This window comes from Martes martes, assembly GCF_963455335.1.
Source record: "Martes martes genome assembly, chromosome: 5".
NCBI lineage: Eukaryota > Metazoa > Chordata > Mammalia > Carnivora > Mustelidae > Martes > Martes martes.
This window is the reverse complement of record NC_137892.1, coordinates 130,468,061-130,494,603: the sequence shown is the minus strand read 5'-3', so window position 1 is coordinate 130,494,603 and position 26,543 is coordinate 130,468,061. Positions and strand designations below refer to the sequence as shown.

General features: G+C 34.7%; 1 protein-coding gene across 1 annotated transcript in view; it reads right to left on the bottom strand.

Moving 5' to 3' along the window:
* HCN1 (hyperpolarization activated cyclic nucleotide gated potassium channel 1) overlaps positions 1 to 26,543 on the bottom strand; it is a gene marked incomplete at its 5' end in the record, with an annotated part of 390,251 nt that overhangs the window by 176,873 nt on the left and 186,835 nt on the right. Inside the window, one exon of the mRNA XM_080804646.1 lies at positions 640 to 801. Coding sequence (XP_080660772.1) covers positions 640 to 801 — 162 coding nt within the window. The remainder of the gene's footprint in view (positions 1 to 639; positions 802 to 26,543) is intronic.

The following is a 26,543-nucleotide window of genomic DNA, read 5'->3' as shown; positions in this document are numbered from 1 at the left end:
TATACTTCACAGATTTTTAAATATGTAAATATCTTTCAGGGTAAACTATACACCTGAAACTAATGTAACATTATGTGTCAACTATACCCAAATTTAAAAATAAATAAAAATTAAAAGTAAATAAAGGCTTTACCTTTTCCATGAATGTTTCCTTGTCTTCCCTAGAGAAAAGATCACGCACATCATATCTCATTGCATTTATACTGATGCACTTGTCTCTGCAAGTTTAAACACCACCTAGAATAGCATGTCTCAAGCATCGTAAATGCCAAAATCAAGTTGAAAAAAAGGAAATATTCTAAGCAGTAGGCAGTTTTGGAAGAACATTGTACCATGAACGTTGTACCACAATTATACGTACGTGTGAGTGTACATGTAGCTTTGAAATAAAATATGTCTTCAATATACACAGAGTAAGATATCTCAAAATAGATCCTCTAACATACACATCCCCAGAAACATTTCATGTAAATGAAATGTAGTTGCAGAAAAAGTGATAGAACATTTGATTTTACATCCACAAAAGCAAAATTTTCTCCAAAAATTTTCGGAGAAGAAATTAGATCATTCTAGCATACCCTTAGAACTTTCTGGCAAAACATGGATTATGTAGGGTGTAAAAGAATACGAATTACTTACAACCATTTTGTTCAGGGACACCCAGCAGTCTGGTGGGAAATCCTGCAGTAGTGGTACCAAGAACTGAAGACAGCCATCCCAGTGGCACAGCAGCAGCATCATGCCGATGAGGTTAAAAATTCTCACCACTGCACTGGCAAGGTCATATGTCATGTGGAAAATCTGTTGACCAAAATATAAAATCAATCCTTATAATGCTTATCATCAATTTCCGTTAAAGTCGAGAATACCACCAATGTCAGTAGACATGTAGCATAAGTACGGATTTAATAAAAATGTGGGAAGAACTTTTACAAATATAGAGATGACATTTCTTGACTTGTCATGGAGGGTGGCACTCTGTTCTATGAGTACTACCACCAACTGGGGGTTCTGCACAAAGAACGGAGATAACATAACTACATTAAATGCATGGGTCATGCTTTAAAGGTCATTGGTTTTGCCGACGGTTTTCATTTACTGTCCTTCTGCACATTTTGGCAATGTTGCTCTAAAACAAGTTAACAGGTTTGACTCTATTCTCTGCTTCTCTATCCCTTTTTAAATTAATAGATTTGTTGGAGGACCAAAAAACAAACAAAAAAAAACAAAACACAGACTGAAAAATCATGAGCAAAAATAGAATTTCAAAATATAAAATAATACTGAGATGTAAACTGCAGTGAACTTCATAGCTAGCTATACGAGTGTAGGTGCTTCTTTTGTTGTGTATATTGAACATGAACAGTGGCCTCTGAGATAAAAAGGTCTCTGAATTTGGTTAAAAAACAACTGTGCCACACATTTTTAAAAATTAAAATTGTTATTTCCCTTTTGAATGAACCGTTCTCATTTATATTTTCATGCAATCCAATACGACAGGGAAGATTATTTCAGAAAGCTCGGAAATTATGACAAATCAACCATCTCTATCATAATTCTGGAAGTGTAAACGTACATATAGCTTGATATCTATAAATTTTCATCCCTCCAGTTGTAAGAAATAAAATCAGAACCAGAATCCTTTCTTTAACAGCTCATATATTATATCACTCTCGACTGCTAATTTTTCTGCTTATATTTTACCTATTCTAGAATAACAAAACTCACTTGGGACCAGACCTACATTCTAGAATAAAGTTGATTTCCTAATTATTAAAAGTCTACTGAGTTAATAAAATTAATAAATATGGATAAATACACAAAGAAACAACACTTTGAAATATTTAGAATCACAACTGTATAATTCACCAAAAGGATGGTCTTTTTTTAAGTAATGAGGACACTATGTACTGAGAAATTGTCTGAGAAATGGAAAAGAAAACCCGCAAATTTTACATTTTGATTTACAGACTATATCTTTGTAAGGATATATCCATAATTCTTAAGAGGCACATACTAATGTAGGTAAAGGTATAATGACAGGACAGCTGGGACTTTGCTTTTACAAAATGTTTTTAATTAAATATTTTTCACTTTGATACATTTGTATTAGGCATTAATACTTTCTTTAAACAATCTTCCTTTTTGACACAGTAATTACAGTGAGAAATTCCCACTTTCTTTGTGGGAATGTACATACTGTTCTGAATTCCTTTTAAAGGTAAGAATGGGGTGCTAGGTTTTAAAGGCAACAGATAATGTATTTTTATATTCAGAGAGCTATACACAGAACAATTAATTTTAAAGAACTGAGAATTATTATTTTCCTCTAAGTAATTTTTTTTAAAGATTTATTTATTTATTTATTTGACAGACAGAGATTACAAGTAGGCAGAGAGGCAGGCAGAGAGAGAGAGGAGGAAGCAGGCTCCCTGCTGAGCAGAGAGCCCGATGCAGGGCTCGATCCCAGGACCCTGGGATCATGACCTGAGCTGAAGGCAGAAGCTTTAACCCACTGAGCCACCCAGGCGCCCCTCTAAGTAATTTTTTTAAAGATTTTATTTATTTGAAAGAGAGAGAGAGTGAGCAGCATGAACAGGGCGGGGCAGGGGATGAGCAGAGGAAGAGAGAGAAGCAGGCTTGCCACCAAGCAGGGAGCCCCAACACGGGGCTCAATCCCAGCACTGCAGCTGGGATCACCACCAGAGCAGAAGGCAGATGCTGAACGGACTGAGCCACCCAGGTGACCTGCCTCTAAGTTATTTTTTCATTTGGTTTTGTATTTGGCAAACCTACAGAAAAGTCCTCTTGATGTTATTCCCTCTGATAGCTCATGGTCACTCAATTTGTAAATAGAAATCATACCAAAAAAATCATCAATAATTTCTTATTAAAGGCAATACAAAAAAATATAATTTAAAATGCTTTCTACTACTAAAGTAGGAAAATAAAATCAATATGGATTTAAACATTTTTTCATAAGTACTAGAACGCTATAAATTTTTATCTGAATATTTTCTGACAAAATGGTTCAAAACATCTTTTTGTTAAGTGTTGCATTAGTGTAAAATTGAGCAAAATTGCAGAATATAAGCTTGTAGATCAAACAAGGAACTGATCACCTCCCAACCTGATTATCTTAAGTAAACAATATCTGAAACCCTCTGCCAAAGTCTATAAATTAATTATAAGCATGTGGGCAATCTTGCAATTATGAGACTTTAGAGCGATGTCCGGGATGTTATAGAGAATTAGATCTCGTACTTAATACATCGGGCTTTTAAGGCTTTTCCACTTTCTTCGTGAGCAACTGGATTCTTTTGTGGGATTTTAAGAGATTATTTACAGTAATTGATAGCACATGCTGTAATTCAACAATTCCTTTAAGAAAATCCTATTATCCTTAAACATTTTCCAGAGAAGCATAACCACCATTTTCATAAAGGAAGTTAATGGTGATATAAGGCCTTACATAACATAATAGAAATACATTTTTTGTTTCATTTTGTTTCCGTGTGGTTACTGAACTCCTACTGTAACAAAATAAGCCCTAAAATTAAACCTTTTCTCTATTTCTATTTCCAACATCATAGTATTAATATACACTACTAGTGCTAGATTTATGTATTAACTCTGCTATTTAGACAACGCTCAGGGGCTGTGTCCCTTTTTGATCTTTTAACATTCTGTGTTCAAAAGCAATTTTACTTTTTGGAGTATCCCAAATCTGACTTTGGAAAAGGCACCTATCCTGACACTGGTCAATATCAGAGGTTAATTTCAATTAGTCAAATCCATGTATCTCCATCTTGATTTATTTACCCGACCAAAGAACATCATAATGTCTGTAGTATAACTTTAGATATATACCTGAATATGTAGAGTGTTTCGGCCCAAACTGATTGTCTCTTGAGCTCTTATTGATTAATACACTCTGGTAGGCGTACTCATCTCATTGACTAGTTGCTGAGATTATTGAAGGCTCTGTTAAAACCTTGTTCACAGATTTGGAGTGAGAAAATTATTCCCTTATGGAGTACATACATCTATAGATAGGCACATTAACCAAAGAAGGAAAAATCTGATCTAATTCATGCATAGCCATAACTTCCAATTGTCTAAGGGCAGCTTGTAGACTAAATCTAAGTATGACTTTATTCAACATTCTGATCAAGCAGCCAATATCACTGATTAATTTTTTCATTTTTTTTCCATCAACAAGGTAGACATCCTTAAGTGATAAATTCCCATCTAAATCAATTATCTATAGCTACTGTACACAAACCCCACTTCACACAAAAATGGCACCATATATGACCCATTCATTAAATGAATAGATGAAAATGTTGCAGGGATTTAGCAATAATAGCCTAAGTACTTTTTATGATCTTAACACTATGAAGGTTTTGCTTTTGTGTTTTAAACCAGGGAATTTAAAAAAAAGATAACTCTATTATTTTCTACCTTCCAAGTAATCTGACTTGACATGAAACCTGATTTGACTGCTTGAATGTGGGTAGCAGAAAGACAGGTTGCTCTGACCCACACTCTCAATATGCTGCCAGGAGGTACTTACAAGAGTCAACTGAAAAACAAAACAAAACAGAATTAAGATAAGTTTCTGAAGCAGCTCCTTAATTTTATTTTCATCAAAAACCAGACTACAAAATATGCCAGTGGAAGTCACTGTGCTTTGCATTTGTCCAGCTCAGAACACTGTGTTTTTCATAAGACTTCAATGAAAAGAAAGATCTGGTCACGAATTCTCTTTGAATTCTTTTTAGAATAGTACAGTTCTAGAATTCTGCCCAGTTGGAGTTTAATGACTCCAGAGAGGATAGTTAATTAACTCTCCAAAACCGAAGAACACTCTAAAATAATTTGATTCAGAATCCCCAATTCCAACCTACTATTTGCAAAATTGTTACCATGATTTTTTGTATATGCCATCCTGCTTTTGAAAGGTTAAATCCCAAAGTGTGATGTATGGGAGTATCCATAAATTAGCTGAGTTCTTTCAAAACATGTCCGCATTCTTCCTTGATAAACTGGATTCAGAGGCTTTTCAATCCAATAGCCAGATTATGATCAGTGGGCCTGAACTCTCTTTAACTATCTGGTGTCCTATGTTTTACCTACACAAAACTGTCCACAGTAATTTATGACCTTTCATAGCGTGCGTTGATCTGTTCCTAGTCTTTGGCTTCACAAAGAGGGATCACTCACTGTCTAGGTTTCTTCTATGATCTCATTAGTGATTCAAAGCTTCAAATATATCTTTAAAATTCTTATCAAAGTGACATTAAGAGAATCAAGTGAGTCAGACATGTTGTTTTGACAAACGACTTTCTTATTTTTAAGATATAAAGCAAGGCTGGATAGCTTTGTTTCTCTTTTTTGTTTCTCTTTATAAACCTGCACCTGCATAAATTCGATCATGTTTATATGGATTGTCTATATGCCATGTTGACACAGAATATAAGAAAACATACATTTACCAACTCAGGCTGTTTCACAGCTACCATGTTATCCAGGATTCAAGGAGTAGTAGCCCTAGTCAGTATTTTAACAGCCCTATTGCACCTTCTGCAATTCTTAGCTTGAAAATGATCCAGGTTATCTCACCAGGCTTTTGGTAGAAAGTGCTGAAGGATTTACTTGACCTATGACAGAAGACCACTCTTCATGTTAATCTCTTCGAACACTGACTAGGGACTGTAGCCCCTGTTCTATCTAGGATCTCACTCAGAATGGCCAACCTATGGGGTGCCTGGGTGGCTCAGTGGGTTAAAACCTCTGCCTTCTGCTCAGGTCATGATCCCAGGGTCCTGGGATCGAGCCCTGCATCGGGCTCTCTGCTCTCTCTCTCTCTCTGCCTGCCTCTCTGCCTACTTGTGTTCTCTGTCTGTAAAATAAATAAATAAAATCTTCAAAAAAAAAAAAAAAAAAGAATGGCCAGCCCACAACCTTCAGAAAAGTCAGTCATCTGGGCCTCTCATCTCAGCCTCTGCACATAGTGCAATCATTCACTCCACAACCTTGCTCACCTATTGTCAAATTCTCATGCTGTCCAGTGCTAGCTTCCTACATTTTTCTTTCCACTGTCCTTCCCAAACTCCGCTCCCCCTTCAACATGGATTAACTCTCAAATACCCTCAGCCTCTTCGTCACATTCTTCCCCTCCTTCTCTGCTTTCCCTGAGAGGTAGGAGCCTCCCTCACCCTCTCTCAAAGCCTCAGCTTTCCTGTTAGCTTTCTCCAACAGAGTTGGTTCAATTCTTTCATACTTCATAAGCCTTACGTCCTGATGGCAGTGGCCTCATTTTCCTAGCTTGCCTTTGTTGCTTTCAGACAATTATTTGTCCAGCTGTATTAAAAAAAAAAAAAAAAAAAGCCTTCTCTTCAGTGCTCACTCCATTTAACCAGTCCACTCATAACTTCCCCTCATTTCTGCGTAGAACAACCTCTCAGTCTCCACCCTCAGCATATCTCCATTTATTAGAGGGCTCTGTATTTTTCCATTGCCTTTTCTTTGCAAAATGTCAACTGCTGATTAATCAAAACAACTACTTTCTATACCTGAGCTACTGAACATTACTGGAGAGGAAACTAGATTGTGGCAACTAAAAATTTCTTTTTAAAATAGCTATCTTATTTGAGAACTTTGGCTATGGCCTATTCATCTCCTTATTCCTAACAGCACTCATCTTATATTTTTTCCTCTCTTCCTACTTCCCCAAAGCTCGTGACTATCCTACTCAGTTTCAGGTTAAAATTTCACCTTTTTCAAGGGAAACACATCCTTATGTTTGAATCCCCTTAACTCTGACCCCTCGTATCTTCAAACAAACAAATATCTGCAGTTTTTCTTACTAGCCTTTTCCTAATATCAAAAGAAGGCATACTTTTTACTACAAATGAATATCTACCAACTTTTGATATTAATGTGAACTTTTTTCTTCTCCAGGAACCTAAATAATTAGTTCACAGCTTCTCAGTCTATGAGGAAAACCAACTCTCTTCTCATTGTGGACAGATATTTTTGTAAAGTAAGCAAAAAATGATTAAATATAAAAATGAAGTTTGAAAAAAATCTATGACATATATAATACAAACCTACTGCTTACGTTCTTGGATGTGGTGGCAATATCAAATTACTATAATTACTTGATTACTTTTTTCTTCAAAATTGTTAACTTCTACACTAGCTTTACCCCCAAATATTCAAAACTAATAAAATTTTCCATTTCCTCAAAAACAACTCAAATTGAAAAGGACTTTTCATTTTCTAGGTGCTTACTTAATTCTTTTGTTCCTTCCCCCCGCCCCCTTTATAGTCTTTTCAGTTTGGCTTCTCAAAAAAACTCTCCTCCCTGGAATTTTGAGATAGAGAGAGAGCTGGCCTGCCTTCACCCACCTTTAGTGGGTAAAGTGGTTTTCTTTTCTTGGTTACATGTGAAAATTACCATCTGGTGCAAAATCTTTTTTCCTGAAGGACATATGTGTCATAGCTACTCTGTGTCTCTGTCCCCCTTCCCCTTCTCCATAGATGAAAGGAGTATAAAGATATTTAAAGCTGACTTCATTTTCCTAAATGGGAAATTGAAACTTAAGAAAAAAATGAACATTTTTCTGAGCGTTCTTTTGGAAGTGGCACAGATATATCATTGGAATTATAGAGAAGAATATGTCTCATCACATAACTCCACAGTAAAACTAAACAGTTCTGATGTGGTCATAACAATTACGTATTTACAAAATACAATGTACTAGTTATTAATCATGATTATTAAAACATAAATTTTAGGTGTTTGTGCATGTGTTATTTTGGTCATGTATACATATTCCTTATTAAACGTATATGGATGTATAAAATGTAAATATCAATTTTAGATATTTTTGTTGTAAAAAAATTGTCACATTTCTTATTTTTTGCCTTGACTATTATTTAGACTCTATGGCTTTTTCATTACTTTGTCATTGTATTGTATATTTCTAATTATACATATTTTTATATAAGATCTTAATTGCATATACCTAAACATTTTAAAAAGTAAATCTTAACGCAAAATCGCTCTTTTTTAAGAAAAAAAAAATTGTTCCTTGTTTAGCTTTACTAGCCTGAGAAAAATAAAAAGAGCATGAGTTATTAAAGAAACAAAAAATTGGGGCGCCTGGGTGGCTCAGTGGGTTAAAACCTCTGCCTTTAGCTCAGGTCATGATCTCAGGGTCCTGGGTTCAAGCCCCACATCTGGCTTTCTGCTCCGCAGGGAGCCTGCTTCCCCCTCTCTCTCTGCCTGCCTCTCTGCCTATTTGTGATCTCTGTCAAATAAATAAATAAAATCTTAAAAAAAAGAAAGAAACAAACAAAAATGGTAAAATATTGTAGTGTGGATTCTTTGAAGATTGTCGGTAGGAAACAGTTATAGAGTAAACTGTAAAAGGTATGAACTTTGAAAACTGGGAAACACAATGCCTGGTGGTACAGAGTTGATGCTCAACAAATCTTTTTTCTCCCACAGAGGTTACTCAACTAACAGCTGAATTTTCATAAACGGGTGAGTGCTAAAGAGTAACTAACAGAGATAGGGCATTTCTACCAAGTTTATTCATTTTCTTCTGAATTTCAAGTCATTATCAGCTGACGACTGGGAATAGGTCAGAAACAAAAATGCTTACGATAGGTGACATTTTGTTAACTGAATATAGCTACCTCTTCGCATTTAAAAAATTCCTTAGGAAAAAAAGGAGTACATCTTTTTAACTTACACGAGGACTATGTTGTATAACAGAGCATCTACTTACTGGACTGTGCTGTAGAAAAACAAAAGAGCAAGCATAACCCCCTCATGTGCTTAACTTACTTTAGGAAATAGCTAACACAGTGGGAAAATGAAATTACAAATGAATATTGAAAATGGTCCTATTAAGAAGAGAGCTTGATGGACTAGGACTGTGGGAAAAAAATGAAATTAATTAAAATGAAACAACTAAGATCATTATCTATTCTTCTATTACAAATTTCAAATTGCTGTAAATGTAGACAGTGTATACATATGTACAATACATGCTGAAATATTTAAATGAGAAAAGTAAAAAACATTTTATGATGGATATCTGCACTTTATTTTAATAATGGTTGTGGGAAGGCTATTTCATGCTTACTAGATACACTTAATTTCAGGATAAAGTCAGCACTAAGATGCTGATTTAATGAAATTTAATACTTTTTTTTCTAAACTTTTTAAAAAATCTTATCTTGAAAATTCAAAATGAAAATTTTATTTTTTAAATAAAAATGTTTTTTAAAAAAACATTCTTTTTTATGTAGTACACAGTAAAAATGATATTCAAGTACACAATCATAAGTGGCTACATAAATGTGTGTGTGTGCAGTGAAAGAGGATAAAAAATCAAACTAACAACCACATTAGCAATAGTTAGTGAATTTTGTAGCTCTTGTGAAAGAATTTCAAATGATAGTTCCATAACTCTGTGGTTTTTGGAGAGGACTAGGGAATAATTCATTTTAGAAATAGCATAACACTAATAATAGTCTCATTTTTATCTTTATAGTTTCATGTCAATCATTTGCTTGCTCTCTTCTCTTTTGTATAGCTATGGTCTCATCAGATTTGTAATACGTTACATGCTCCAATAAGTACAAATTTAGCTGTCTCTACATTTTGAGCTACAAACAGTAAAATTGTTCTAGTTTTTGTTAGCAGTTCATTTCTAAGCATATAAAACCAATCACATGGACTCGTGCTTTTTGAAGGGCAAAAACAGACCTCACAGTGGAGCGGAGAAATGTACTTAGTCTTTGTAAGAAGATGCTTGACTTTGGAGACTTCATCTCATTAATTTGTATTTTAAAACTCTTCTAAATGGTGAACACTTTTATTTTTATTTTTATTTTTTTTTTTTTTAAAGATTTTATTTATTTATTTGACAGACAGAGATCACAAGTAGAGAGGTAGGCAGAGAGAGAGAAGGAAGCAGGCTCCCCGCTGAGCAGAGAGCCCGATGCGGGGCTTGATCCCAGGACCCTGGGATCGTGACCTGAGCCGAAGGCAGAGGCTTTAACCCACTGAGCCACCCAGGCGCCCCTGGTGAACACTTTTAAAACAGAAAGACCATTTCAGTGTACAAGCTCTAGTGACTAAATTATAAAAGCAGAAGATGTTTAAACTCATTTCATATACTCTGCAAATTGTTTTCCTAGATAGTATCTTGCTGATATTATATAGTCAATACATAGCTAATGAATTGCTTTGAAATTACCAAATAAAAATATCACATATATTTCCAGTCCTTTCATATATAACATCCAGAAAGAATTTTTTTACTAAATCCTCAGTTAATCAAATATTATTAAACTACCCCTGAGGCATGTATAAAATGCATAATATATTTTGGTGGTCTCTTGTGAATATATTTTTAAGTATGCCCCATATGATATTATGCACTGTTATGTCTTCCATTTTCTGTAAGTTCTGTGAGAAAAAAATTGACTCCAATATTCTTGGTTTCACATTCATGAACTTTCTTATATTGACAAGTGATAATTAATGTTTGGTATCTCAACCAATTTTTTTGGCCTAAAATATTAAAGATTTTAGTGTTTGTGGTACAGTAAGACCTTTAAAATTTGGACATACTTATATATTTACATGGAACATTAAATTGCTAAATACATAATATTTTTTTTCAAAACTTTGAGCTATTATTGTGCTAATCTTAGAGATAAATAACAAGGTTAACATAAAATTTAAAAAACACTGAACAATAGTTTTTGCAATGTAAGAACTTGAAAAAAAATACTTATTGGAGAAATGCATAAGTTGAAACCAGGAAACTAGAGTTCCAGTCCTGACCTTGTGTTAATCAGTTTCCAAAAATTTCCTTAGCTTTTCAATTAAAAGAAAGGAGATGGGGAAAATGACCTCTAAAGTACATCATATGTGTGAAATTCCATAATATTCTTTACTTTAGGATTGAAAAAGTACAATTTTAAAAAGTGAAAACACAAGGAAGTCAATTACACACAAACACACGCACACACACACACACTCTACACTTGATCTTAGCCAAAAGGCCGAGAAGCGATACGCACACACACTCTAAATGGAAGATAAACCAGTGGTAAAACACTGACTTATGTAAGTAATTTCCCCAAATCTTTGTTTATAAAACAAATAAAAATAAATAAAAAACATAATAATAAGACTAATGGTAATATAAATATGTGGTAAAATAAAATGTGATAGAGGCCATTATATTTAAATTAATTGCATGATGTCTTTCTCAACATCCCCAGGCTCCACTCACCACTAATAGTCTACAAAGGTGGTGTGCAAACCAGCTCATTGCACCATTTTCCACGAGAAGCCAACAGGAAAGACAAGAGAAAGGAAAGCTGGCTTCTGAAAAAACTAAGATAAAAACAATGCTTCATCACAATTTTTTAGTAGTAGCCATAAAAATTACCTCATGCATTGGCACGTCATCTTGATACTCTGGCCAGATGAGCCAGTCAAGTTAAATATACTAATTTATTTGAGTGGATTTGTGTCAGAGTTGCTCTGTAAGAAAAAAATGGTGCTTGGTCACTGTCTTGGCAAATGCCTTCTGAAAGAAATCGCTAAGTACATGATTTTGGATATGAAGTCATAAAATACAGCTACAAATCTTAGTGAGTTAACCACACGTTCTGCCATTTAATGAAACCCAGTAAGCGAGAAAAACATTATTATTGCAACCTCCCCAAAAGATACTTAAAAAATAAACAAGTGTTTCCAAAGCTGCTAGCAACCCAAGAAACATTTGAGTAAGATTTGATCTATTAGAAAATGGCATGATATAAGATTTACTAGTTGGACACTTTCCAGAACCATGTATGCACTATAATGCTTCATCAATTCAGATAATAGTGCATCAAGATATTTGCCAGACCACCTGAAGTGTTGAAAATACTTAAGTATCAGAATCACAAAGTGAATGGGATAAATCAGAGGGGGAAACAAAGCACGAGAGACTATGGACTCTGAGAAACAAACTGAGGGTTTTGGAGGGGAGGCGGGTGGGGGGTTGGGTGAGCCTGGTTGTGGGGATTATAGAGGGCATGTATTGCATGGAGCACTGGGTGTGGTGCATAAACAATGAATCTTGGAACACTGAAAATAAAATTAAAAAACAAACAAACAAAAGAATTACATAAACTGCTCTATGTGGAAGGACCCTTAAAAGTAATATGTTTTTTGGCATACATTTGATTTTTCTTATCACCAAAAATCATTATCAATATTGGCTCTGTGCAGAATAATGGTAGGCACTGGACTCTTCAGTGCTCCTGGTATCACCTCCACCACACACTCACACACTCATGGAAACACTTTCTTCTCCAGAATTCACCCACCTGTTTCAAGAAGGACCCATTTTTCTCTAGACCTGCTGCAGAGTCCTCAAAATTGTTGCTCTTTTTAACACATCTTGTAGTAGTCACACTTCATCTCAGTTTATAGATTTTTGGGGGCGGGGTGAGGTTAGGAGAGTCAGGACATGTGTAAGATAGCTTTCTCTCTTACTCCTTTAACAACAGCTTGTCTGGGTATAGAATTCTAGATTGAAAATCATTTTCTCACAGACATATGAAGCCTTGTCTTCATTCCTTCCAGAATTTAGTGAAACTGTTTCTTTCCCCAAATCTGGGTTTAATTTCCTCAGTGAGAAGATGAAGAGTTTTACGTGGGGATACACGAAACTGCCCAAATTCCAAGTATGTGCGTGCAGGGTGTGAGACGTGGGTCATAAGTAATGATTTGTGCAGTTGACCTTAAATTCGGCACCATTCCCGTTTTCAGCCCTATTGCTCAGCTATGTTCTGCAGTTAAACCTTCTGACTCTAAATCAAAATGCCTCCACAGTTCATAGTACAGACTGGCTCTTACTTCTTTTGCAGACCTTTTTGTAGCATATTACAGGGTTTGATTTTCTCTCCATGTGTTATCCTTTACTCTTCTCCCTTTCATTCTGAATCTTGTAAAAATTTTGAGAATTTTCTCATCTCAATAAGAGTTCCTTTCTCTTGTTCCCTTCTGTTTTATAGATGCATTCCTTTCTTCACTTGGTTTCTTTTATTGTGCTGGACTCTTAAGAGGGACAAAATATCCACATATTGTATCTTATCTATTTTCTCAGCCAGAAACCTTTTATTGTCTTTCCAATTGTTTGAATTGTCAACCCCAATATAAAACGACTTCTATAACTCAAGTTCATAGCTACACATTCTTTCTGGAACTGATTTGTTCCAGTGAGCTCTTCATCTACTCAATTGCTAATAAGTCATTCTTAGAATGATTTAACTTTGCAGTATAATTTCCAACCTCCAAGTTACCCTCCCTCAATAATTCTCTCATAGTTTTTGTTTCAAACATACTTATATTTAAAAATAAATTTAGAATCACTTTGTCAAATCCCTATCCCATTCCTAAAATTATGTTGGAATTCAGTTCCTTGTAACTGATATAATTCCCAAATTAATTTGTGTCTGTCATTATTTTTTCAACATTATTATCTCATACCTCTAACCTCCAGTCTCAGCTTGTTTGGAAATATAGTCTACTTGGCATCAAGAATGATAATTTTATGACTCAAACTTGATCATGTTAGTTCTCTGCTTGAACTTTTGTTAGAGGTCCAAAAAAATTTTCACAATGTCTAGTATAAAAACCTGGTCTAGTATAAAAACCCCTGTAATTTGCCCTCTGTCCACCATTTTACATGGACATTTTAGAAATGTCCATCATTTCTCATACCTCCTCTATTGGTATTCCACACCAGGGGAAGACCAATCTTGTCATAGTACCCTTTACACAACATGATTGATCAGAGCCTGTATCTGTTTACATACTAGTCTCTCCCAGTACAAGACCTTCCATCCTATCCCTTTTCTGACTGATGACTTTCTTATTCATATTTCAAAACTTGGCTCAAACATAGCTCCCTCAGGAAAGGCTTACTTGACTTCTCTAGAGAAAGAATTAAGAGTTTCCTCTCATGGGACTAGTAGTCCATAACTCTATAAAAATGCTTTATACTAGACTATAATTGTGTGTTTATATGTCTGTGTCCTCACTAAACTGTAAACCCCTTGAGGTCAAGGACTATAGTCTTATGGCAGGTACTTAACATGTCTACAAAATATAAGAATGTGAACGAGAGAGGAAAGAAGAAAGAAGGAACGGAGAAAGGAAGGAAGGAAGAAGGAGAGGAAGGAGGGGAGGAAGCAAGGAAGGGAGGAGGAAGGAAAGAAAGGAATTTTCGAACTAGGAAGTCTGAAAACTAGGAAGTTTGAAGACAACTTTGAAAACAAGTGGTATGTTTTATTAAATGGGGACCTTTGGGATTATTATATATATTTTTTCAAATTTTCTTTTTTGTGCATGATAATAGAACAGAGACTTTGATTGAAGAGAATCCTTATTATGTATCTGTAATGAAAGAGAATCCTTATTAGGTACAAATTTTGTTTGTAATTCTTGGTACTCATTAATTTTAGAATATCTGTCATCCTTTGTTACACCCTGGTTACATGATCAGTGTCCAGATAGACATTGTCATCATTATCACTTGTCTTTCCTCAAGCTTTTAATTACCAAAATTTATTTCTCTGATGACATTTTTTTTCCTTTTGAGTTTTTCTTTTTCATTGTCTTTTTTTTTTCTTTTTTTTAAATTGTTTGAGGTGGCTACTTTTGGAAAAGTTCTATCTTTTCCCACTCTCTCCTATCTGCTCATCGCTTCCTTCATACCCAGTCTGACAACGAAAGCCCATTATTTTAACCAATATCTTGTCAAAATTGTCAATTATCTTCTCCTCTGCTATAGTCTCATGGTAATGAGACTCCTGTTCCAAGATTAACTGACTGTCCACGATCTCACTCCTATATATGAGCAGCTTCCATATATTGCTAAAGAGAACCCCATAACTGTAAAACCAGCTCATGGTTTTAACATCAACTAGGTTTTCAGCACTATTTAGTGCTATCTGTATGTTCCTAGACAGCATATATCTTGTTCTCAGGGTAGCTGGTTCAAACTTTGCCAAGTCTTCCAAAGTTTACCATCCCTCACCTGCTCACCTCTTCAGAAGAAAACATTTAACTTCCAACTTTGAGAAACACTCTCATTTACAGACATGTTTACATCCATCTTTTCTTCTTACTTTAGAGCATGTCTTTTTTCTCCATGACAACTGTCTTTTCTATTTTAATCTATCTATCTCCTCATTGACCTCACTTCATTAATTATCCCATCTTCCTCCTCAGACACCTCCCTATATTTTCTCTCATCAGAATTTAAGCATGCTTAAATCTTTCCTATATTAAAGAATTGTCCACTGATCCTCTATTCTTCTCTATCCATCATACTAATATCTACTTTTCACCTCAACTGACTGAAAATTTGTTTACACATTCTCCACTTTTTACCCCATATTCGATTTTTAAACATTATAGAACCCAGTGTCTCCTATGTCTGCTGAGAACATTCATGGTAAAATTGGCATGTATCTCTGTGGCTACACAATAAGCTATTTGCAAACCACATTTGTTTGACCTCCCTGCATATTCACCAGGTTTTATTTATACCTACTTCACACTCCATCTGCTCTGTTTTTGATACGCAATTTTCCTTATTGCTCCTCACTTACTACCATTTCTCTTGTTAATTATATTCGGTGTCAAGCTATACATTTTTTGTTCTTTAGGAATTGAAATTACTTGGGTTCCACTCTACACACTCTCTTTGAAGGACTCCTCCACTTCCATAACTTCAGCTATTACTATAGTCAGGGAATGTGTCCATTTATATTTACTTATAGTCAGGGTAATGTGTCCATTACCTTGAACTTTACAGATGACAGCCCTTTTAACTTTAAAATCCACAATCAAGTCACTCCAAAGATGTCTGAAACTGTATTAAACTCTTCCTCCCCCCATATCCCAATTGAATTCTCTACAGGGACTAATACATATCAAGCCTCAAAGTAGCCTCTCCTGAGGTAATGCTAGGTTTACTCTGTTCTCTTGCCCTCCACATTCAATTAATAACTACGTTCTATAAGTCTTCCTCTATAAAACTTTTGCCCTCCACATTCAATTAGTAAGGATGTTCTATAAGTCTCCCTCTATAAAAGTTTTTGATTCACAAATCTTCTAATTCAGACAATTCTTATTTTTCACCTGAGTTATTCCAAAACTTCCTAAATTAGTGCTAGCTCTCTAGATTTGCCCTCCTATTCCCTGCAACTGGAATTTTCTTTCTAAAACACAAATGTGTGATGTGATGCTCCTGGTTAGAAATCTTCAGTGCAGCTCCATTAAATTTGAAATAAAGGCCAAGATTCTAAGTGTAATATTTAGGGCCCTTCATGGTCTGACTGCTGTTTACTTCTCAAGCCTCAGGTACATCATCCCTTACTGTTAGCTTCCACATTATTTAATTCTAATCATTATATTTGAAAACGTTTATGATTCTTTCTTCCTTCTGTCTCAATGAAAATATAAGCTTGATGAGGAGAATCATATCTTACTTAGTATCTCAACGTCTTTGGCACACTGTTAATTACAATAAACATGTTAATTATAAACATATGATTGAATAATGGATGAATGAAATCTCCTACCTGTTAATACTAAATCAGCTTCATGTTCATATAAAATAAGTGCACAAATAATGCAATCCAGGTGTCATACAATAATTTTTTTTTTAAAAATCAGAAAAATTTCACTGAGATATTTATTTATCTGTTAATTCTAGTAAGAACTGATTGAAATCATTTCTTTGTTGTTTCAGTATCAATACTGAACAGTGGTTTGCATAATGAGTATGTAAAATAAATGAATGATTAATTAGATTTTGATTATAATGAAAATGGTTTTAATTTTATGGTCATTGTCATCGGTTCTATAATCATAAAATTGTTATTACATGGAAGAGCTTGGTTTCCATGTTCTGAATGCATGCTATGCTTGCAGAATTTTTAAAATTATTGCAGGATTAATAGTATTTTTATGAGGGCCCAGATCATCTTGAGTTTTTGTGAGTATGTTCATTTGACTAACATATTGGTCTTGTCTGATACTGGATCTTATAACATAAACCTCACTGTATTTTAAGGAGTCCAGATCCATTATCAATTTGAGCTAATGGGCTAACCCTGGAACAGACACCTACACTGAGTCAAAATCCACTCTATAAAGCTGAACATTTGGACTTATTCCTATTAACTTGGCATGATTTAAACTCAATAGGATTCAGTACTTCTGACAAGTTCTAAATGGAGGAGTCCGAAAGGTTACTATCATTATTATCTGGGCTTTCACCCAGCATTCAAACTCACAAATCATTGTCATGTTTTCCACTAAATTCAGCATTAGCTCTGAACTCCACATTATTTCATTCCTTTGGTATATGTATGTACTATGAGAATTAATAGAAGATTTTTGTATTTATGCTTAGTAGTGTACTTAGAAATAAAAACATGCAATTTTATTTAAGACCAATAAAGGTGAAAATTTTAATATGTATACCTCTCTATACACTTTCATTTCTGTAACCCTTTTCTCTAACTTTCTTTAAAAAACATTAACATTTCCTAAAGTAAACAGTCATATTGAAGGGCTCAATATTTGGGTTGCATATATAGAATGAAAGAAATTTTAAAACTTTTAGAAGTAAATTTTAAATAAAAACATTTACAAATAATTTTTAAAAAGCAGCAGGTAAGAGTAGCTACAGGTCATTTTTACCCTGAAAGGGAGACAAAAGCATTTTCAAGATTCCTACAGAAGCAGTCAATACCACAAAGCTCCTCTAAGGATTTCAGAAACTCTATTATCTCTCAACAAAATTGATAAATAATCAACCTTTAAAAGAATGCTATAGATTGGATTGTGTCTCCCTCAAATTCATGTTGAAGCCCTAACATCTGATGTAATGGTAATTGGAGATAGGGCTTTTGGGAGAGAATTAGGTCATGAGCATAGAGTCCTCATAAAGGGATTAGTGCCCTTATAGCAAGAGACCAGAGAGCTTGTTCTCACTTTCTGCTATGTAAGGATACAGCAAGAACATGGCCATCTGTGAACAAGGAAGAAGGCTCTCACCAGACATCAAATACACCAGCACTTAGATCTTGGACTTTCCAACCTTCAGAACTGCGAGCAATAAATGTCTTGCTTAAACCACGTAGTCTAGGGTATTTTATTATAGAAGTCCCAGATGACTAGGAGGGGGCAGTAATAATTTTACTATTAATTTGCAAATCAGAAGTCATATTCATTTTGCAAATTTAATTAAGTCATTTAGTTAACTATATAAAAAAAGCATACTTCTTTAAATATTCAACTATCATGTTATTGATGAGAAAGTACTGTGAAACCACTTTTGAGTGGTACATAATAAAACCAGTATTAGGGGAATAGTGTGTATTAGTGTGAAATATGTGTGTTTTAAAGTATAAATGAAAAATATTTGAATTTTATGGTCAAACAGACTTGTCTCTTAGGGCATGTCAGATGAGAGAGAGCAAGTTCAAGTCCTGAATAGACTAGGGAAGTGTACAACAAAGTCGACAGGGATAGCAAGATGAGAAGTTAACACAGAGTAAAATTCTCATTGCTGGAATAAAAACAGAGTGAAATGGGATATGCAGTAGATGAGCAGTAGATAGGTTTAAAAGTAGGCTCAAAAGCAAAAATTCCAAGAGAAGAAGACCTTACATCAAGGAGAACACAAGGGCCAGACTCTTCCAGGTACAGCGAGACTGGTGACCGCTTCCTAGAGTCAGGGATTTAACTGCTTCTAAACTGGTCAAACCTAGGGTGCCTGGGTGGCTCAGTGGGTTAAAGCCTCTGCCTTCAGCTCAGGTCATGATCCCAGGGTCCTGGGATCAAGCCCTGCATGGGGCTCTCTGCTCTGCGGGGAGCCTGCTTCCCTTCCTCTCTCTCTGCCTGCCTCTCTGCCAGCTTGTAATCTCTATCTGTCAAATAAATAAATGAAATCTTAAAGAAAAAAAATAAAAATAAAAAAAAATGAACTGGTCAAACCTAGAAATACTTAGTTTAATGATCATTCAATTAACTGGCAACTATTTTTTATTTGGGTTTCTTCTCTTTTTCCACCCCTCTACCTCATTTGTAATCTAGATCTACATGAATTCTTTACTGAGTTAAAGTTTCTACTTTCTAAATGGTTTCCTATCTTAGGGCTGGATTTTTCACCAATGAATTCTTCTTGATGGCACTGTGTGAAGTTGTTAGTCTTAAACTCTATTCTTTGTACTCTGCTTTATATCTTTGATTTGTCTCTTCTATAGACAGTCGGTGTGTGTCAAGAGTTGAGTTTTATGCTAGCCAAGACAGGCACCATTTTGGGGGGGGGGAGAATGAACGGAAAATTTAATAACATATAATATTCCTTTCTACTTTCCCCCCTGCTTAATTTGAGCAATTTTTGAATCTTGGGCTAAAGGCTATTTATGTCTCAATCATCCTTTAAAAAATCAAAACATAAAGAAAAACAACAAAAATAACTTTGGAAAGAATTCTCTACTTGAATCCCCATCTAGATACCTTCTCTTTCATATGCACTATGTATTCTTCCTCAGTTTCTACTCATTGCCTTAGCCAAGTCTCATTTTGTGCCCATTGTCCACATCAATGTCCCCTTGCTGTCACAGCAATTTATGTATTGCAGACTATGTTTTTTTAAATCTCCATTACTTTTCACATTTTTGATTATTGAGTTTCTGAAACTTTTTACTCTTAGTTTTTAAGACCTCTCTACTATTAGACTATATCTTTTAGCCTCATTCATAGATTTTATTGTTATGTTGTTGTTCTTTACTGAAAATCCACTTTCTCTAGCTGACTCCTCTAATCCTTCCCCTAAAAAATCCTCTTATTATAGAATATATCATCCCTATTTTATTTCTCTATTTGTTTTTTGCTTATTTATTTTATAATATGTCCTAGACCCATATCACACTCAGCAAGCCCCAGATTAAACTTAAACTTTCTTTCACTAAGCAGTTTCTATTTTGGTGATTTTAGTTAGTGGCAAAGACATATACCCAGAAAGTGAAGAAATCTGAGATTCAACTTTAACTATTCTCTTTTTAGTCATCCTCTATTCCTACTAATTTTATCTCCTAAGTATAATAGTGCCTTTCTTCTATTTGTACTACCAATCTTGACTACCAAAAATTCACATTCTCACCAGTTTTAACCTGGATTATTATAATGGCTCACAACTATTAAAGGAGTATATTCATCAGTGAAAGCTTTGAAAAATTAGAGCCAAACAGAAGAATGAACAAAAATCTGTATTTAAAGCTACTACTGACTTAACTGTTGTTAATATTTTGGTTATTCCTAGATATCTTTTGCAATTTATAGTCCATATATTTTAATATATACATGTATTTAAAAGGGGAAAGCAGTGTATATTTTTTTATAATTTTTTATAACAAGTTTTTCATTCAATAGTATATAACAGGCTTTTTCCCCTATAGAAATAAATGCATTATTTGTGATTACTTGTTGTAGATCTTCTTCTATAAATATGAATGCCTTTTAAAATTTCTATATAGAATACTCTAGGTCAGGCTCTAATTGTTACTAAATTTAAAATATTTACCTCTTGGGCACCTGGGTGGCTCAGTAGGCTAAATGTCTGCCTTTGGCTCAGATCAGGATCCCAGATCATGAGATCCCAAGATCTCAGATCATGATCGAGCCCCACATCAGGCTCCCTGCTCAGTGTGGAGCTTGCGTCTCCTTCTCCTCCAACTTGTGCTTGTTCTCTCTCTCTCTCAAATAAATGAATAAAATCTTAAAAATAAAATAAAATAAAATATCTACCTCTTAATTCATTGTATTAAGTGAGCTGAAGTTTATTCAACCAATCTGTTATGAGGGGACATTTAGTGAGCCATTTCAAACATAGCTTAAAATTTTGTAATTGAACCCTATCTATAAAAAGAAGAAAAACAATAAATGTCCTCAGCACTGCACATGTGACTCTCAATTATCCAACCTTCTCCTCTATCTCTAGTTTCATATCCCATTAATATCTTCAAACTGATAAAGTTGGCTTAATTCATAATACAATCACAATGTAAGATCATTTCAATCTGTATACAGGGATATATTTAAATACTAATAGATTTGTTACATGCTTCAAATTAGAGATTTGAGGGTCATATATTCATGCATTTCTGCCTACTGTAACCCAGATACTTTGCTAGGTATGGATGAGTCACAGGTAATCAAGGGGAGCACAATCCCTGGAACATTTATTCTCATATTAAAAGAAGCAATTCTGCTTTAATTTAGTTTAAGCAAAACAAAACCAAAAAAACCCCGAAATATTAAAATGCAACTAGCCCCAGAAAAATTGTACATTACATTTTCATCTGTTGGGGGCGGGGGGGAAGTGAGGGAAAACCACAGGAGAGGCAGGCTGGCTAGAAGCACCAGACACTATCATGGTGACAGGCTGAAGTTTCCAGAATGTAGTGGGCAGGCAGGATGTAGCTGCAAACCTGCTGTAACTATAGGTAAGAGACCATTAGGAAGCAGAAATATACACAGAAAGAATTAACAAAACTGATAAACCCCTAGCCAGATTCATCAAAAAGAAAAAGAGAAACAACCCAAATAAATAAAAGAGAAGAGATCTCAACCAATTTCTGTGATGCTGGTTGAAATACAAACAGAAATACAAACGATTATAAGATAATATTATGAAAAAGTATATGCCAAAAAATGGGGCAATCTGAAGAAATGGATAAGTTGCTAGAAATATATAAACTACCAAAACTAAAACAGGAAGAAATAGAAACTTTGAACAGACCCCAAACTACCAAAGACATTGAATCAGTCATCAAAAATCTCCCAACAAACTAGAATCCAGGGTGGGATGGCTTCCCAGGGGAATTCTATCAAACATCTAAAGAAAAGTTAATACCTATTTTTCTGATGCTGTTCCAAAAAATAGAAATGGAAGGAAACTTCCTAATTCATTCTATGAGGCCAGCATTACCTCAATTCCAAAGCCAGACAAAGACCCCACAAAAAAGAATTATAGACCAATATCAGTGATGAACATCGATGCAAAAATTCTCAACAAGATACTAGCTAATTAAATCCAACAGTACAGTAAAAGGATTATTCACCATGACCAAGTGGGATTTATTCCTGGGCTGCTAGAGGTGGTTCAGTAAGTCAACCAATGTGATACACTACATTAAAAGAATAAAGGGTAAGAATGATATGATCTTCCCAATAGATGCAGAAAAAAACATTTAACAAAGTAAACCATCTGTTCTTGATAAAAACCCTCAAGAAAGTAAGGGTAGATGGAACATACCTGAACATGATAAAGACCATACATGGAAGATCCACAGCTAATATCATCCTCAATGGGGGAAAATGGAGAGTTTTTCTTCTACTGACAGGAATAAGACACAGATGTATACTCCCACCATTGTTATTTAACATAGTACTAGAAGTCCTAAAGCCTTAGTAATCAGAGAACAAAAAGAAAGAAAAGGCATCCAAATCAGCAAGGAAGAAGTCAAACATTTGATCTTCCCTTATGATATGATACTCTATGTAGAAACCTGAAAGACTCCAGCAAAATACATGAATTCAGCAAAGTTGCAGGATTCAAAATCAATGTACAGAAATCTGTTGCATTTCTATATACCAATAATGAAGCAGCAGAAGGAGAAATCAAGGAATTGATCCCATTTATAATTATACCAAAACCATAAGATACCTAGGAAAAGTCCTAGCCAAAGAGGTAAAAGATCTGTACTGTAAATATTATAGAACACTTATGGGAGTAAAATGAAGATGACACAAAGAAATTGAAAAGCATTCTATACTCATGGATTGGGAGAACAAATAGTGTCAAAATATCTACACTACCCAAAGCAATCTACACATTCAATGCAATTCTGGTCAAAATACCAACAGCATTTCTTATAGAACTAGAACAAACCATTCTAAAATTTGCATAGAACCACAAAAGACCCCAAATAGCCAAACCAATCTTGAAAAAGAAAAACAAAGTGGGAGGCATCACAATCCCAGACCTCACACTATATTACAAAGCTGTAATCACCAAGACAGTATGGTACTGGCACAAAACCAGACACATGGATCAATGGAACAGATTAGAGAACTCAGAAACTGACCCACAACTATATGGTCAACTAAATTTTGACAAAGCAGGAAAGAATGCCCAATGGAAAAAGGACAGTCTCTTGAACAAATTGTGTTGGGAAAACTGGATAGCAACATACAGAAGAATGAAACTGGACCATTTTCTTACACCAAAAACAAAAATAAATTCAAAATGGATGAAAGACCTAAATGTGAGACAGGAAACCATTAAATCCTAGAGAAGAAAACAGGAAGCAACTCTATTATCTCAGCCGCTGCAACTTTAGTAGACAGGTCACTGGAAGCCAGGGAAACAAAAGCAGAAATGAACTACTGGAACTTCATCAAGATAAAAAGCTTCTGCACAGTGAAGGAAACAATCAACAAAACTAAAAGGCAACTGATGGAACAGGAGAAGATATTAGCAAATGACATATCTGATAAACAGTTAGTATCTAAAGTCTATAAAAAAATTCCCAAACTAAACACCCGAAAACCTTAACAATCTGGTTAAGAAATGGGTAAAAGACATGAATATTTTTCCAAAGAAGACATACAGATGACTAAGACACATGAAAAAATGCTTAACATCACTCATCATTAGAGAAATACCAATCAAAACCACAATGAGATACTACCTCACTCCAGTCAGAATGGCTAAAATTAACAACTCAGAAAATAATAGATGTTGGTGAGGATGCAGAGAAAGGGGACCCCTTATGAACTGTTGGTGGGAAGGCAAACTAGTGCAGCCACTCTGTAAATGGTATGGAGTTTCCTCAATAAGTTAAAAATAGAACTACCCTATGACCCTGCGAGTCCACATCTAGGCATTTATCCAAGGGATAAAAAAAATACTGATTCAAAGGGGGCACATGCACCTCAATGTTTATAACAGCCAAATTATGGAAAGAGCCCATGTGTCCATCAACTGATGAATGAATAAAAAAGACGTGGTATATATATGCAATAGAATATCACTCAGCCATCAAAAAGAACGAAATCATGGCATTTCCAGCAACGCGGATGGTACAAGAGTGTATTATGCTAAGTGAAGTAAGTCAGAGACAGACAAATACCATATGATTTCACTATATGTGGAATTTAAGAAACAATACAGATGAACATAGTGAAAGGGAAGGGAAGGAAAATAAAGTAAGATAAAAACAGAGAAGGAGGCAAACCATAAGAGACTCTTAACCACAGAGAATAAACTGAAGATTGCTGGAAGGGAGGTGGGTGGGGGGATGGACTAAATGGGTGATGGGCATTAAGGAGAGCACTTGTTGGGGTAAGTACTGGGTGTTACATGTAAGTGATGAATCACTAAATTCTACTCCTAAAACAAATACTACACTATATGTTAACTAACCTGAATTTAAATAAATAAATAAATAATGTACTGCAATATTTAAGTGTCAATATTTAAAAGGTTTAATAAATGAAAATCTTAAACTCTTGTACTTATATTTACCCAAGATAATTTTTATAATAATTATTTGTAGTATAGCATTAAAGCTTTTACTGATGTATAGATAAAATATCTATATCTTAAAATCATATATATCTCTTGCAAAAATAAAAAAATACATTTCCTGAAAGAATGGCAAATTTGACTTGGGCCAAAGTATCTGCCTTTGGCTCAGGTCATGATCCCAAGGTCCTGGGATCGAGTCCCACATCTGGCTCCTAGCTCAGTGGGGAGCCTGCTTCTCCCTCTGCTTGCCTCTCCCCCGGTTTGTGCTCTCTCTCTCTGACAAATAAATAAAATCTTAAAAAAAAAAAGTTCACACAATTTTTCATATAAAAAGAAATATCTGCCCTTTATTAATAGTTTCTTCTTAATTTATAACTATCTAACTAAGTAAACCTGTCCTTAAATCTATCTTCTTTACTGAGAATAGGATACAATAATAGAAATGGTATGTGAGGTATCCCTGTATTCCATTTGGGAGAATATATAGACATATTTTATATGTATATTTCCCTAAAGACAGAAGACAATGGCTATAAATTAAAATATACAGAAACCTTGTTTATATTTTGCAGCAAGAATATATTTCTTTATTCAACAGAAATGTACTTTATGCTGGAAGAATGAACAAAGTAACTTTTTACTACATTTTTTTTTTTTTTAAGATTTTATTTATTTATTTGAGAGAGAGACAGTGAGAGAGAGCATGAGCGAAGAGAAGGTCAGAGGGAGAAGCAGACTCCCTGTGGAGCTGGGAGCCTGATGTGGGACTCGATCCTGGAACCCAGGGATCATGACCTGAGCTGAATGCAGTCGTCCAACCAACTGAGCCACCCAGGCGTCCCGAACTTTTTACTACATTTAATAAAATGGAGTTTTATTCTTTCGAATAGCTTTCTTTATTAACAATGTGAAAAGAGGGGCTAAGCTGTGATAATCACAAACGAATGTAATTTTCAAATGATATAACTGTACAGGTAGAACAAGCTCAAAAATAAAAACAATAACTAATGCTTACCATGAACGAGTCATATTTGCCCCACCATTTATTTTTTTTAAACTACTTTAAAATACCTCATCATTTTATCATTAAAAGAAAAAAATAAAAAGCTGTTTAAAGTGGCCATGGCTGCCTGTGGATTTCTTGACCCTTTTTTCACCTTCTCTACAATTTCGTTTAACTCCTTTATGAACTTAGGTCTCAGTGCAGCCTTTACTTCCTCTAGAAAACCTTCCCTGTGCCTCTTGGGACTGTAGTGGAAATCCTCCCCTATGTGTTCCCACAGCAACTTCATGCTTTTTTTAGCACTTATGCTGAGGCATAATTGCCTGTTTATTTGTCTGTCCTCTTCAATTAGACCATATGCTCCAGGTATATAAGAACTATGGTTTGTTTTTCATTATATTTCTAGTACTTTACACATATTTTTAGCTTTACATAAAGTTCAATAAGTGTTTATTGCATTAAATATAATGAGAATTTAAACAAATTTGCAAGATCATAGATCCAGATGAATTTGCTCTATGCTATTCCCAGGATACATTTACTTGACTGAACCATTATGAACACATCGGGACATGATATCCAACCTAATTTCAAAATCTGACCCACCTAGTATAAATCAGTATTGTGTCAAAGACAACATTTTGTATTCTTACCATCACTTTATAAAACTAATTAAGGCATTCTTTCCATAAACAGAAAACCTATATGTTTTATTACTTTATTGAGAAGATCTGGGATTCAAGCAAAAGAGAGGGTGGTAAGTAGACTATCATACCATATCAATATTGTTAAATCTTATGAGGACAGGCACATCGTTCATGAAGTGA